At 43.8% G+C, this 14992-nt stretch overlaps 1 protein-coding gene across 3 annotated transcripts in view; it reads right to left on the minus strand.

Annotated features, from left to right (window-relative positions):
* Window positions 1-2169: 2169 nt before the first annotated feature.
* The window catches only part of NAB1 (NGFI-A binding protein 1), a 31813-nt gene continuing 18990 nt past the window's right edge, over window positions 2170-14992 (minus strand). For all 3 annotated transcript variants that reach the window (XM_054044633.1, XM_054044635.1, XM_054044634.1), the window contains exons 5-8: window positions 11425-11535; window positions 9630-9789; window positions 8118-8267; window positions 2170-4918 (exon numbers count right to left, since the gene is read on the minus strand). In XM_054044633.1, the coding sequence (XP_053900608.1) occupies window positions 4827-4918; window positions 8118-8267; window positions 9630-9789; window positions 11425-11535 (513 nt within the window). In that variant the 3' untranslated portion in view covers window positions 2170-4826. The remainder of the gene's footprint in view (window positions 4919-8117; window positions 8268-9629; window positions 9790-11424; window positions 11536-14992) is intronic.

Consider the following 14992-nt stretch of genomic DNA (forward strand, 5'->3'; position numbering starts at 1 on the left):
AGTTTTGTTGTTTTCAAGTGAGTACCTTCCAGTCAAGGATCTTGAAGCACTTTTATGAACAATGTTAAGCTTCACAACACCTCTGAGATGCTTTAGATATCGTATTAACCCCATTACAGAGAAACAAGAGGTTAAGGACCGACTCGAGGTCACACCTGCAGTTCATGAGAGAAGAGGAAATATAATCCAGATTTCCTGACTCCAGATCTGGGGTTTAGCCACTAGGCCAGGCTTCTTAGCAAGAGGGAAAAGAGTACATCTAATGACTGGTGTGTGCATTAAAAATAACCAAACTCGATGAATAAACTGCCTGGTTAACTTCTCTCAGTCCCACTGTTCTTCTCATTCATAACAACCTCCCACTTGTTTGTATGTTGTCTAGATTGTGAGCTTCAGGGGATAGAGTTTGCCTTCCTCTCTCTGTAATGAGCCTAGCAGTACTAAATTAATGGCAAAGCATATGTTCCTTCCAAGCTTTCCATATTCATGGGGAGAGGAAAGGGTACCTGCTTCCTTCCTTCCCACCTACCTGTCCCCTTCAGAATAAAAAGTCAGGCATGCTACAGTGAAGGATAGGGTGGAAGAAAATTGTATTTAGTTCTTGGCAGTCATTCCCCCCCTCTCCCTTGTTTTCTCCATTCTCAAGGCCACTGCTTTTTGTTTTGTTTTATTTGGTGGGAGGAGGTGAAGAACAGTGTTTTCCTCCCTAAGTCCATCTGCCCAGTTCTGTTTTGAAATGCTCCTCTCTGCTCTGACTTGCACCTGATTTCTTGTTCTATACTAGTGGTTTTCAACCTTTTTTCATTTGCAGACCCCTTTGGAAATCTTAGTCTACAAACCCCAAGGGATCCACAGGCCAGGGGTACCAGAACTGTGAGGGCCAAGGGGTCATGACCCTCCCACTTTTGAAAGTGGATGGGCCTGGCTCGTCCACTTTTCACCAGGGGCCTGGCCTCCTGCCTCCTTTTTGCTTAACGCCCCACCCACCCAGCCAGGCCTAGGTAAGAATGGCCCAGGGAGCTTGGACAGTTGTGGGGAGCCATGGACCCTCTACAGGCCTGGGGTGGGGGCCCCCCAACTGCAGCCCCCAGCCCACGTCCCCACCCCCCAGGACAGATGGAGGGTCTGTGGCTCCCCACAGCTGCTCGGGCAGCTCTTACCATGGTCCGGCTGCAGCTCTTCAACCTCTGAGGCTCGGCCCCCAAGCCAGACCAGAAGCTGAGTCTGGGTAGGAGCCACGCAGGCATCTGTGAACTCTCCACCAGGCCTGGGACCCTGTGGGATGGGGACATGGGCCAAGGGCTGCTCTCAGGCCCCCCGCCCAGGACAGGTGGAGAGGCAGGACCAGGGTATGGTGGCACTGCACTTTTAGGAAGAATCTGTCACCCCTGCTAGACCACAGGCTGAAAACTAGTGGTCTATACTTTCTCAGCTGCAGTGCATTTCTGTTCTTCTATTTCTATGCTTTAGTCTTCCCTCCGGCTTGTTCCTCTTCTTGCAGTCGATCCCTTAACCTACTCCCCCTTTCCTGTGTCAACCCTATATCTCACCCAACCTCCCACTCTTCCCCCTCCACCCAGAAACAGGCTGCTTTTCAGAAAGTGAGGTGAAGTGTGGCTGCTGACCCAGGCACCTGCTGACAGTGGCAGAATGGTTGAGCAGGATAAAGACTTACCACTTGAAGTGCTAGCCAAGGCCACAGTCCCTGCTTCCACGGATAGGAACAGTCTAATAACGGATGGGACAGCTGGCTGGAGGTATCTCTTAGAGTTGTGTGCGCGCAGAGGTTGAGGATAAAAGGACAGGGTGACAACATAGGGGAGACTGTGTTGCAGGACTCGCATGCCACACATGCATGCAGCTGGCCTGCTGGCAATTTGACTTGCCCAGGTGACTGAGGCCTGCGGGAGTTTACAGCAAATGAAAGAACTCTTTTCTAAAGACATCCGGGCAGTCCCTGTTTTCAGTCATGATGCCAGCCTTTAAAGAGGATTAAAGTACATGAGCATAACTAGACCAGGGAGAGGCTTCTGCCAGCAACTGTGGGCACTTGAAGCTTCTCCTTCACCCTCCCTGCAATTTTCTGGACGACTCTTCTTCCAGGAAAATTAACCCCTTGTTTTGGAAAAAAGGAAAATAGGAAGAAAAACAAGAGGGGGAGGTGGGGAGAAAGTTGTCCTGGTGAAATTTATTTTTAAGCAACAAACAAGTGCATAAGAACAGGCATCATTTGCCAGGCTGGACTTTGGTCCAAAAGTATCCTGAGGGAGCCAGAATCCGTCAATTCCCCACAGCGAGTAGGCTGAGTAAACCTTCTCCTATATCTGCAATGGTGCCTCTTCTTCATGAGCAGCACAATAGGCCCAGCCCATCTCTCCTCAGAGGACTGCTGTCAGCCAAGACTCTCTGCCTTGGAAAAACTGAGTGCTAGACTATTTGCCATTATCAGTTGTGTGTGAGATCTGGGAATATCTTAAACAGTTTCGTACCCAGGGGGTTTGAAACTATCACACAGCTGCAAATTTAACATGATAAAAAATGCCTCATATATTGGGAATGACATGGTCCATTGGACTATAAACCAAAATACCATCCTAGAGCTAACCCACTGATGACAACTGAATCATACTGTATTTACAAACTCAAAATAAAAATATCTATTATATACTTTAATTTTAGTAAATGTAATACATTAGTGTTTACAAAATAAATGTATTCTAATGAAACAATATGATTAATGAAATGAGTTATTTCCCCCTCCCCCATGGTAAACCAGACCAGTAAACTCTTAATATATTTAAGAACTTTGTTTGGTCCAGCAGAGATTTTGGGCATGCTAGATGTTGACAAAAAAACAACAACAACAAACAAAACCAAATCAGAAGGAAGTTTCCTGCATCTTTAAAAACTTGTTGCTTGCTAACTTCTATTACTAAACTTGTACAATTCAAACCTTTACAAGCTTCCAAACTGTAATACTGTACACAGAACTACCCAGATACAAACCAGTGCTATGACTGACATTACAAACTGAAGAAACATACTTACTACCCGTTCTATTATCTCTCACAACATAAAGGAGCAAATATAACAATACATTCAACCTCTTATTTCTAGCAATGAAGTTGCAAATTCCACTCAAAGTAAGTTTCTTCTGGAGTGAGACAGTACAATACAATTCAAGAAACATTAAAAAAACAAACGTTTTAATAGTATAAAAAGTTGTTTACTGGTGTTTCTACTATAAAGCTTTGTTCCATAAATCAAAAGTGATAAAATAATGAAACAGGTTTACAGTGATCAGAGACTGCAGTGTAGACATTCCAGCTCACATTTTGTTGACAATTTCAGTACGACATACATTATGATTGAATAATCATTACATATCTAGGACACAGCAAAACTGCAGATGAAGTGCACACCTCACTGTGGAAGTTTATCCATTACTTGTTGGCTTACTTCCCCGCCTCAGAGAGCACTGTGGGTAAAAATCATATTAAAAACTAAGGTGTATAGCTATTTTGACTGCAGAGATGCAACTATACAATAGGAGTTACACTGACATTATGGATGTATACACACACACACACACACACACCACATTAAATACCAAAATCCCTAAGTTATAAGCTAATTCCTTGTCTTTAGACAAAATGGCATCTGCGAAAATGAAAAACATACAAAAAAAGTCAAATAAATAACAAATACAGATGTTAATTAACACACAAGGGAACATATTGGCATACTGTATACAGTATATGGTATACTCAGAGAATCATGTGGGTTGGGAAGCACCTCATAATGGGTCATTTACCAGTAATGTATCCCCTTCCCCCTCTTCTCTGTTATTTTATTGTTCCTGGATATTGAATATAACCTTTTCAATACTGATGCATGAATCCTGCATTTTCCATCTTTGCCACACTTATGACGCATTTTGTCTTTAACATCCACAGAGAACTCCAAAATGTTCTAAGTGTCTGAAGCACAACTTTTGCCATTCTGTCCATAATGTCTAGTGTTCTGAGTTCCCTCCCAAATGAGAGCATATGAGCCCTGGTTTAGCTACACAGTATCTGAATGGATTGTTCTGTCTGATGAAATTGGAGCCAATAAGTAGGATGCTCCCATATTCTGGCTGATATTTTCCTATTCACCATTCCCATGTAGTGGATAGGTATATACTGTAAATGTATTACATACAGGCTGAAACCATTAAAATAACATTAATAAGTGTCAAATGTGTCTGCTATAATACAGGATCAGGTTTATCAAATGCTATATCCACGTGACATTTTAAACCATGAAATATTTTATGTATTTGCTATTTTTCCCTACAAATACCATTGCAAATTTGCTGTTAGTTGTGTCACTCTACGTTTTTCTTACACTTTCTCCCAAGGATTTTTAACTCAAATGTATAACAATCATATCTATGCTAGATACATTTAAAGTAGACACTGAAATTTCAAGTAAAATGAACTGTAGCCACATCTACTGGACTCAATACGTGTCCCAACATCTAGATTTACTTTGATAAGTTATACAAATACATAATACATTCTTAAATAAAGGAGGCTCACAATATTAATTTGTGAACCTTTCCACATTATAAAACCACATTACAGGAATGTGTATCCACCTGTATTACTGTTTTAGATTGCAGTGTCTTTTGTTTTTCAGTCTCCACAGACTACTGTACCAGTTCTTAGGCTTTGGCTATGAAATCTCTTATTTGAATGAGGCAACGCTGGTTATTAAGGCTTGTTTGTTTCTCTTCTAAAGATTTATTCTTTATTCTGATGCCATTTTCTAGAGTAGGATGACTATCTTGTATCTTCAGGTTCTGTTTTTATGACCTTCCTTTCTATGTTGTTAAAAGCTGAGTGGGGAAAGTCTTTTAAAATACCAAGGCCTTCTGCAAAAAAAAAAAAAAAAAAAAAAAAAAAAAAAAGGGGGGGGGAGAGGAAGAGGAGCGGTTAATAAATATTGTGTTGAAATAAATGTTTTCTGTGTTTACCCTAAGAAAATGCCCACTGAACTACATAGATCAGGGGTCGGTAACCTACGGCACGCGTGCCGAGCCAAATTTGAGTGGCACGTTGCTGCCCACTGAGAGGAGGAGGGGCCGGAATGCACCAAGCTGGGGGAAGAAGCAGGGGAGGAGGGAAACTTGGCTGCCGCAGGACCAAGCCTCTGCCTCCTGCCCCTGCAGGGGAGAGCGGTGCAGGGGGGGTCCCAGCCCCCCGCCCCACTCAGCCCCCCCACCCACCGCTCTCCCCTGCGGGGACAGGAGGCAGAAGCTTGGTCCTGCGGCAGCCAAGTTCCCTCCCCCCATTTCTTCCCACAACGTGGTGCATTCCGGCCCCTCCTCCTCCTCCCTCTCGGCGAGGGGGAGGGGGAGGGGTAGCGGAGCAGAGCTGAGCGGCAGCGTGCTCGCTGCTCCATAGAGGAGGCAGAGAGAGGTAGGGACGGGCCTGGGGGGAGGGGGTGGAACAGGGTATATCCCTCCCAGCCCCCTGCCATGAGCCGCTCAGGACAGGGGGCTGGGAGCACCCCCACGAGCCGAGCACCCCAGCCTTCTGCCCTGCACCGCCCACCCCCAGCCCTCTGCCCTAACCTCCCCCCAACACCCAGGCTTCTGCCCTGCACCCCCACACACCCTCCAGCCCTCTTCCCTGACCTCCCCACACACCCCCAGCCCTCTGCCCTGCACCCCCCCAACACCCAGCCCTCTGCCCTGCACCCCCCCCCCCCAGCCCTCTGCCCTGACCTCCCCCCAACACCCAGGCTTCTGCCCTGCACCCCCACACACCCTCCAGCCCTCTTCCCTGACCTCCCCACACACCCCCAGCCCTCTGCCCTGCACCCCCCCAACACCCAGCCCTCTGCCCTGCACCCCCCCCAGCCCTCTGCCCTGACTTCCCTCAACACCCAGCCTTCTGCCCTGCACCCCCACACCCCCCAGCCCTCTGCCCTGACCTCAACTCGCCCCTTACAGCCCACTGCAGGCCTAGGTGAACAGAACCCCAGGCTGGAAGCGGGCTGAGCAGGCTGGCGGCGTAAGATCAGCATTTTAATTTAATTTTAAAGGAAGCTTCTTAAACATTTTGAAAACCTTGTTTACTTTATATACAACAATAATTTAGTTATATAATATAGACTTATAGAGAGAGACCGTCTAAAGAACGTTAACATGTATTACCGGCATGCGAAACCTTAAATTAAAGTGAATAAATGAAGACTCGGCACACCACTTCTGAAAGATTGCCTACCCCTGACATAGATGCTGATGACATATCAACATTCACAGAAGACAAGATTCTGCCCCACCCTCCTCCTAAGGCATATCTGCCCTGAACTATATCAGAACCACCACAGTTCCACTATCAAAATATGGAAGAAGCCACGGAGATACTTCTCTATAACCCCCCATTCACCAGGAAGCAGAGCTCAGCAGTATTGCTCTCTGCATGAGCATGTGGAACATTCCTGGGTGTGGGAAGACCATGGACTAGAAGGTCCTCCAGCCACACAGACCCTTGTTACAGGCAGCAGGTTGCAATAGGGAGGGCTTGGGCCCAGGTTAGGATAGGATAGACACAGCATTCTGCCAAGTGCTCAAACAGCACAACAGTCTTAAGAGGAACCGCTACCATACACCTTGAAACATCTCAATATTATTCCTAAACCTTGAGGGAGAAGAGTCTCAAGACTGCTCTTGATATTATGCCAATGCACCAATTTTATATGTAAAATACTTTGCCAAAGCACATCCAATTCAGACTTCATAGTGGAAGTAGAAATAAATATTCTTAACAGCATTCGAGATTTTTCCTGTGTGCCTGTGTTAAACAGGGGGAAACAGTGACCACAAGTCACTGCATAGAAAGGCTAGCAGAAACACTTAAAAGCCCAGTCTACAGAGTCAAAACAACAGAAACTCTGCTGTGGCTGAACCAGGTTCTAAAATGGTTTGGTCCAACCCAGAGAGATGGGGCTAAATCTTTATAAAAAAGAGTTGAAGGCACCTTTTCAGGCCTTGGTTACACTTGCAGCTGTACAGCGCTGTGAGGTAAACCTGTCTTCGTACAGCTGTGTAGGGAAAAGCACTGTAGTCTGTCCACACTGACAGCTGCCAGCGCAGTAGTGTGGCCACACTTGTAACATTTGCAGCTGTGTTGGGAGCGGTGCATTATGGGCAGCTATCCCAGCATTCATGTGGTTGCAACGTGCTTTTCAAAACGAGGGCGTGAGGTGGATTGTGACAGGGAGTGTGGGGGGAGAGAGTGCTTTTTGGAGCATGTCAGCTATTTTGCAAGTTCCGAACTCCTGGCCCCCTGCTGATTCATTTACTCACTCAAAGCAAGCTGCAAATTGTTTGCTTTTCTCTGTGGTACGAGCTTTGAAACCGGCACTTCCGCATTCCTGCAGCCGGTCACAACAATGGAGAGGATTGGCCACTTGACAAGGTGATTAGTACAGCGCTGCAAGCGTTTACACTCACACCTGTGAGTCGTAGCCACTCCACTGCAGCTCTTATTCCTCTCGGAGATGTGGAGTACCTGCAGCGGTGTACCCAGGGAGATATAGCGCTGCAAGTGCCCCGCCAGTGTGGACGGGGAGTGAGTTACAGCACTGGGGGAGGCTTTACAGCGCTGTAACTTGCAAGTGTAGCCACGGCCTCAGAAAGTCTGTTTGGAATATCATTTGGTCCCACTCACACAGACTGAGCCAGATCATGTTACAACCATGTTCCGCCACAAGAGAGTTTAACAGCAGTTGTTCTGCTTGGCTGTTTTGTCTGTGTAGATGGGTCCCAAGACTCCTGTCTTATGTGTGACTAGTTATTGCATCTACTGCCCAAAGCATAACTGAAAACATGGCAATACTTAAATCTCTCATCAAATGTTCGGTATGTTTCTAGATTAACAAGTCATTCAGAGGTTTCAGTTGCAGCTTGGTTTCAAGGTATCAATCTGCAGATGGTGTTTAGGAACTAAATTCTTCTTTGAAAGGGATAAGTAGGTGTGTGGCTCCCCACAAACTTTCTGAAAGCCACCTGTGAATGGATGTTACGGGGCAATTTGTGGTGCTTTGCAATGGATAACTCTTACCTGAGGGCTGAGACTTTGCCTCACCACTGGAGTAAAGTCGGATCAGGTCACTGCACAGAGGTTTTCCTACGTGCTGCTCTCCATCTAGCGAAATGTGTTGCAACTGTCTATTTTGCAGATTTGACATTCGGAGATTCAGGGGCCTCTCACCTGAAAGAGGTCAATACTGAAATATTCAATATTAAGTATGAATCAAAGCAATGCTAGAAATCAAAATTAAGGCTAAAAAAAAAAAAAAAAAGACACCACCATTTGATCAGTGAAAAAACATTCTAGATTTCAACCATTCAGGAGAGATTTCTAGTACGTAAAATGCTGATTTGCAGATGACCTCTCTTCCTCTCCAGGCTGCTAGTGCTGCTACAGATTTGGTATGGCTGAGCATCAATCCCTCATTTTGCTCAAAAACACTTCAAGATCCAACTTTCCCTTCCACGTTGCGCTGCGTCAGTCATAGAATTTAAGGCCAGAAGGTACCATCAAGTCATCTAATCTGACCTCCTGCATACTACAGGCCACCAACATATTAAAGCTAACAATCAAAGTTAGACCAAAGTATCACAGCCCACAAGTGACTAGACTATCATGTGCCACAGCAGAGAATAGAAGAGACCAAAGTGCCCCGATGCCCAAGGCTCCTGTAGTGGCAGGGAAACAATTGAGACATACCCAGATAGTGAGTGACCCTCACCCACGTGCTGCAGAGGTCCCAGTTACAAAAGTCTACATATAGAACATCTCCACTGAAGTCAATGGGGTTTCCCTAGAGTTATGAGCAGAATCTGGCTCTATATCTGGTTGTATCATTTAGACCAGTGGTTTTCAAACTTTCCAGACTACTGTACCCCTTTCAGGAGTCTGATCGGTCTTGTGTACCCCCAAGTTTTGCTTCACTTAAAAACTATTTGCTTACAAAATGAGACAAAAATACAAAGTGTTGCAGCACACTATTACTGAAAAACTGCTTACTCTCTCATTTTTACCATATAATTATAAAATAAACTGATTGCAATATAAATATTGTACCTACATTTTTGTGTGATACTTGAGCCTGTTTTTCACTTGTGAGCCTTGTCTGAAGCCAGAGTCCCGGGTGGCAGGGCTCAAGCCCAAGCCCAAGCATGTAACTTAGCTTTGCAGGGCCCCCTGTAGCATGGGGCCTCAGGCAACTGCCCTGCTTGCCACCCCCTACGACCAGCCCTGCACTTGTGATCCCTCTAAACCCATCCCATGACCTTCCAGGGAGTCACAACCCCCAGGTTGAGAAACACTGATCTAGATGAGTTGACTACCCCCTCCAAGTCCTCTGTGTACCCACAGGGGTACGTGTACCCGTAGTTGAGAAACACTGATTTTGACTGTAAGCTCTTCCAGGCAGGGATCTTGTCTTTACTTGTCTGCTTAGCTTCCTCCACACTGCTGATGCTATATGAATAACATCAGTACTAATAATGATTGCATAACACCAGACAAATTGGGTGGCAGCAATATCATGCCTGGAAGCTACTATACCTTGTCCATCCGCATTATCTAACGTCATGCCATTGGGGCTGTGCTCTTCTGAGCTTTGTCTGTAGTACCCTGTGGAAAGGCGTCTCTCTGAGTGTTGTAGTCTCTCTAACCCTGCTTGGTTACAAAGAAACTCCATCTGTTTTGCCATCACCTTTTCAGACTGCAAATAAAGCAAGAATATATATATATGGATGTTGTTGTACAGGAAAAAAATAATACCAGCCGGTAATAAAGCAAGCAGTCTAGATATAGTTCTTTGTTGGCTCATATGTACATGTGTGCTTTACAGCTACCTCAAAACTATCAAGCAAACAAAATATTTTTGCACCCACTAAAGCAATGGAACACAGTGTCATTCAAAGTGCATAAAAACATGTGTTCTCTTTTAGCCGGTCTACATGATATTTCTTAGTTCTTACCTGAGGAGAACAAACTTTCTGCACTCTAGGACTGCAGTCTACACTTAGAGAAATTCCCAAATGCAAGATCTGTCTCTTAATTATCAAATTTAGCCCTATTGGAATAAATGGCTCTACAAAATATTCCAACAGCAATGGCAACATCTGCTAAAAACTTATGCCAAGATTTTACCAGACATCTTGGAGTCTTTATTTTAGGAAATTGCAGTACACAAGTTTAAAAATCTGCCATTGTGAAAGTGTAGGATGACAGTATGTTTGTGGGGGATAAAGGTGTGAAATGTCTGTCTAGAAGATGAAGAAGACCTATACACCTCTAGAGAGTGAAATTAAACAATGTAGAGCAATGTGGGAGGGAATGGTGTATAAATGTTTGTCATCAACTTTAGTGCCAAGAAAATTTTAACTTTCAATATGATCATGTTCTCAAGACTGTGACTAAATATCTTATGGAAATAAAAAAATAAAAATAAAATAAAATAAAATAAAATAAAAAAATCACCAGTTAAAAAAATGTCTGTTTCAAAGAGCCACACAGAAGCATACAAATAGAAAGGGAAGCAAAAATATGCAGAATTAGCATCCACAGATGCTAGCAAACTGTAAAGTTCATTGATTTCTCTTTGTAGATATTTTATAAGTGTCTCCATTACAAATTGTCTCTATTAAAAAAGAAAGCGGATTCTTGCAAGGAGCTGAGCCTCTCTTGGGAGATGTGAAGCGACCTCAACTCCCACTGACATCTGTGTGCTCAAAAGATAACACTACAAATTAGCTGACAATGTAAAGGAGAAGACCACATCCTAGGTTCTCCAGTAAACTGATGACATTTAGAGCAGGGAAGGAACCTGTTCTATATTTACTCACACCACTTTAGATATCATCATGTTCTAGAGGAGAAACACAGAACCCTGACCTTAGGTCTTGGCAGATAGAAAATTGTTTCTCCCTTTACCTAACAGTTTGCTTTCAAGTGTATTTTAATCGACGGTCTACCTGAGGATTCTGTTAATATTTTACAAACTGAAATATTACTTTTATTTTTAAAAGGGTTTCACTTCTGTGCGGCATGTACTGTACTATCGCATTTGTTCCCAACAGTAGATGGTGCATTCCTTCTCTTGTCTCAAGCCTAGAAGGTGAGATCCTTACTTCCTTGCAATGAATGAAGATAAAACTATAGAGTGTCATAACAGCTCCAAGAGTTAAACCCATATTAGCAGTGATAATATCTCAGCTAGCCCAGGTGATCTTTGAAAACTGGAGGTAATGATTTTAGTCATCAAAATATTATACAAAATCAACCTAGAAAGCAACTGTTATTATTCTAGACAGCATCTCAGTAGAAAGCTGATAGTTTCATGTGGTTTGTCTACCTGGGAATTAAGAGCTGCCAAATCTTCACTTTTGCCTTTGGCCAAGGCAAGTGGCACTTTCTCTTGTTGATAAAGTGTCTGGACTGTGTCCTGGAAATCAGGAAAACCATCCTGTTGAGCAAAAACAAACAGGGCATATGATTTTGTTTTGCTTTTAAAGAAAAAGCAATGTATCATAAGAGTTATAAGAGAATATTCTTTAACTCTGGTGAAAAACTTGAACTGGGATTTAAGACTCTGAGGCTTGTGCCACGCCTAACACATCCAAGTATAAATCCAGAGTAACGCCACTGACTTCAATGGAGTTACTCTGGAGCTAAGCCAATGTAACAGAGCAGAATTAGGCCCAGTATTTTGTGGTTTTCTTTTGGATTTAGCAGCTTGGGTTTTTTTGGATTTTTTTAAAGAAATCAATGTTATAAATGCAGACTATTGCTCTAACTTTGACTATTTGCATCTGTAACATCCATGAGGCTTGCTGTACATGCAGAGTAAGACCTTGAGACTGATCTTAGATACACAGCCATGCATGTACTTGCCTATCTTACAGAAAACACAGTAGCAGAATTTAGTAGCTTAGAAAATTGGGCAAACCACCACAAAATTCAATATGCTGCAAAGACACATACAAACTATACTGGTCTCCCTGTAAAATGGTAGTGGCTTATCTTTATAAATTCTCTGCATAACAAGCTGCCCACTGAAAAGTGAAGTAGCATGGACTTTGTATGCTGCAAGGAACAGTTCTGCTCTGCCAGGTGCCTGGATGCGAAGCCCCCAAAATTATTTATCCATCTCTAACTTTTATGACTTGCAAATCTCCTTCGTCTCTTGTGCATGGGAAAATTGCAAGTTCCATTACAGTCATTTTCTGTATGTAGCAAGATTCAAGATTAAATATTCATGCAGGTTAGTGCTGTACAAACAAAACTCATGTAAAGCAATGGCGATGCATCATTATTCACAAGAAAATGCAGCAGGGAAGAGAGCTAAATCAAGGGAGCAGGCTGGAGAAAGAAGTAGGTTCTAAAAACAATGAAATTCATAACTAAGATCATAGGCCCCTTGTGCCAAAGTAACATTTTTAGGAGGATTACAGGCAGTACCTATAGCATGCTAGGTACTCACACACAGGAAAACAGTGCCTGCCCAAAGAGTTTATAATCTAAGAAAGGGAAAGGTAGCATCCCCAGAAGAAGAAAAAAAACTGTAGAATGATACACCTCCTCTGACTAACAAAGGAAAGGGGAAAAAAAAGACAGAAATACCTAGTGAACAGGGAGGCCTGTGCAGTCAGTGGCCTACGCAACAGTGACCAGACACATCTGTGTCACTGTGAATGCTGTCAGGAGGTCTGCTTCCCCCTCACAGTGCAACTCCACTCACTTCAATGAGGTTACTCTCGCTCTTTGAGAGGAGAATCAGGCCCAGAGTGTTTTACGCAGCTCTAGCCCACCACACCCCACCCCAATTTCCCCAACGGAAAAATACAATCCAGTGAGTATTTACCACTTTAGAACAGTGTAAATTATCCATAAAACCTCACCTGGAAACAGAAAGATGCTGGAAGTGCACTACAAAACACTAGCTACTTCTACACTTAGACCTTAGTTTATTGTGGAGTGGGAGTTTTGTTTTATTTTTAAGAAGAGGCCTCCACTCTGCCTTTGCATGCCTTCCATCCATATGTACATGTAGCTGAAATTTTGAATGTGGACGTACAACAGCACCAATGATGTAATTTAGTGGTATAAAACGTGCATGCATAAATTTACACCAGCAATTGTACGCCAGTGTAAAATTGAAGTCTGTTTTTCGAAAGCAGGCCCACTGAATATATATGGTTTCTGCTGCTTTGTGTTATCCTCACATACATTTCTTCAATAGGCAATTGGATTCTGGATCACCTTTCCTGAGATGTGCCCCTACCACACTGTTCTTTTGTTCACAAAGACTTATGATATAGGAATGGATGATTAAGAAAGAGGTAGCAGGTTAGACAATTCAGTACGACATCCGTCCATGGCCTACTCCTAGCTAAGCATGCCTCTCCCCATTCCTCCTCCCTACTGTGTACTAGGGGTCTGCTCCACACAGCGCATGTGTTTCTTCCATGCTGCTCGGTTGTTTTTAAAGTGGTTTCTTATAGCAGATGTTCTCAGTCTCACATGTGTACTTTCTTTCCCGCCAATGACACTTTTCTTACATGAACAGCAGATTTTAGTGCTTCTGTTCTTTTGATTGGGCGAGAAAGAGAAACCCCACACCTCTGATCTTGGTTCTCTTTTCAACCTGCCTGGCAATGGTGTAGGTGGGCATCTGTCTTCCCTCTTCTCTCTCCAGAGCCAGCACTGACTGCAGATGTTTCCTCTGAGCCTCCTCTTTAGTCTCGCATTCCCCTCTGGGTCTCCTACTCCCACTGAGCTTTTTGAACTTGGCTGTCTCAGGCTCTCCCACTCCCCCACCTCTGTTTTAACATTGCCACTCACTTGAAGATTCCTTTGTTATTACCAGCACATGGAAGAGCAATAACTTTATAATTCTCCTCTTCTTTCCCCTCCTGGCTGTCAATACTATATGTGGAAAGCGAACCTCTTCTCACACAATTTAAAAAGGCAGAAATGAGAACGAGTAGCCACTCTCTCTAGGCCATTTGCGCGATATACCTGTGACCTGTTTTGTTTTCTGAGTTGCTGCCACAGCAGCTCATTGCTTTGCGCAGCATTACCAGTGACTCATCAGAGATGACAAAATAAGTGGTGTCCCCCCTCCGCCATAGCCTTCACAGAATGAGATGGCTGCTTAGTGGGAGAAGAGAATGCTGTTTGCATCTTTACTCTTCCCTACTGCTCTTTTTCCAGAAGAAATTTAAGAGCCACAGCACTTTCTTTTTATTCACGCTCAACTCCCATCCAAGTAACTGCATTCCTTCTCTCACTCCCTCTATTCCTTTAGCCTGTTTTCCTAGAATCTCTCTCTTCTCTACACTCAACTCCCACAGCCTCGCTGCCCACTCTACCAACAAAAAGGGAAGGGCACACGGGGGAAGAGAAAGGCTTTTACAGGTAATCTGATGTAATTCGTGGTATTTTGTTTCTTTGTAATGCTTGTGTGAATTTAGTGTTTATGAAGAGGAAGGATTTGCAAGAGTGGCTGGAGGCAGGCAATGTGTAACTTTGCCCACACAGCCCTGCTGGTACACCTACATCAAGCCTAACCTGCAAAATCCCAGATTTTTTTTTTTTTTTTCTTTTTTAAAAAGGTCACTTTGCCTGTTTCCGAAAGCAGTCATTTACACCCATGCAACGTGAGGTATGACACACTTCTAAGTCAGCATATTGGCCTTTCACACTGCACTTTGCAGAGGTACAACTACCTAATTGGCAAGGCAATGGCAAATCACGCTCCAATGTTCCAATCCTGCCTCACGCAAGAAGTGAAATTACCTTTTAAAAAGAAAAGCCAAGATCAGGCCTGATGTCTCCACAAGTGAAAAGCCAGAATACTAACCCACCATACTTCCTCACTCTCTGTATTCAGAGATAGAAGATGCAGCAGTACAACTTTC

This window comes from Malaclemys terrapin, chromosome 11 (genome assembly GCF_027887155.1).
Source record: "Malaclemys terrapin pileata isolate rMalTer1 chromosome 11, rMalTer1.hap1, whole genome shotgun sequence".
Taxonomy (NCBI): Eukaryota; Metazoa; Chordata; order Testudines; family Emydidae; genus Malaclemys; species Malaclemys terrapin.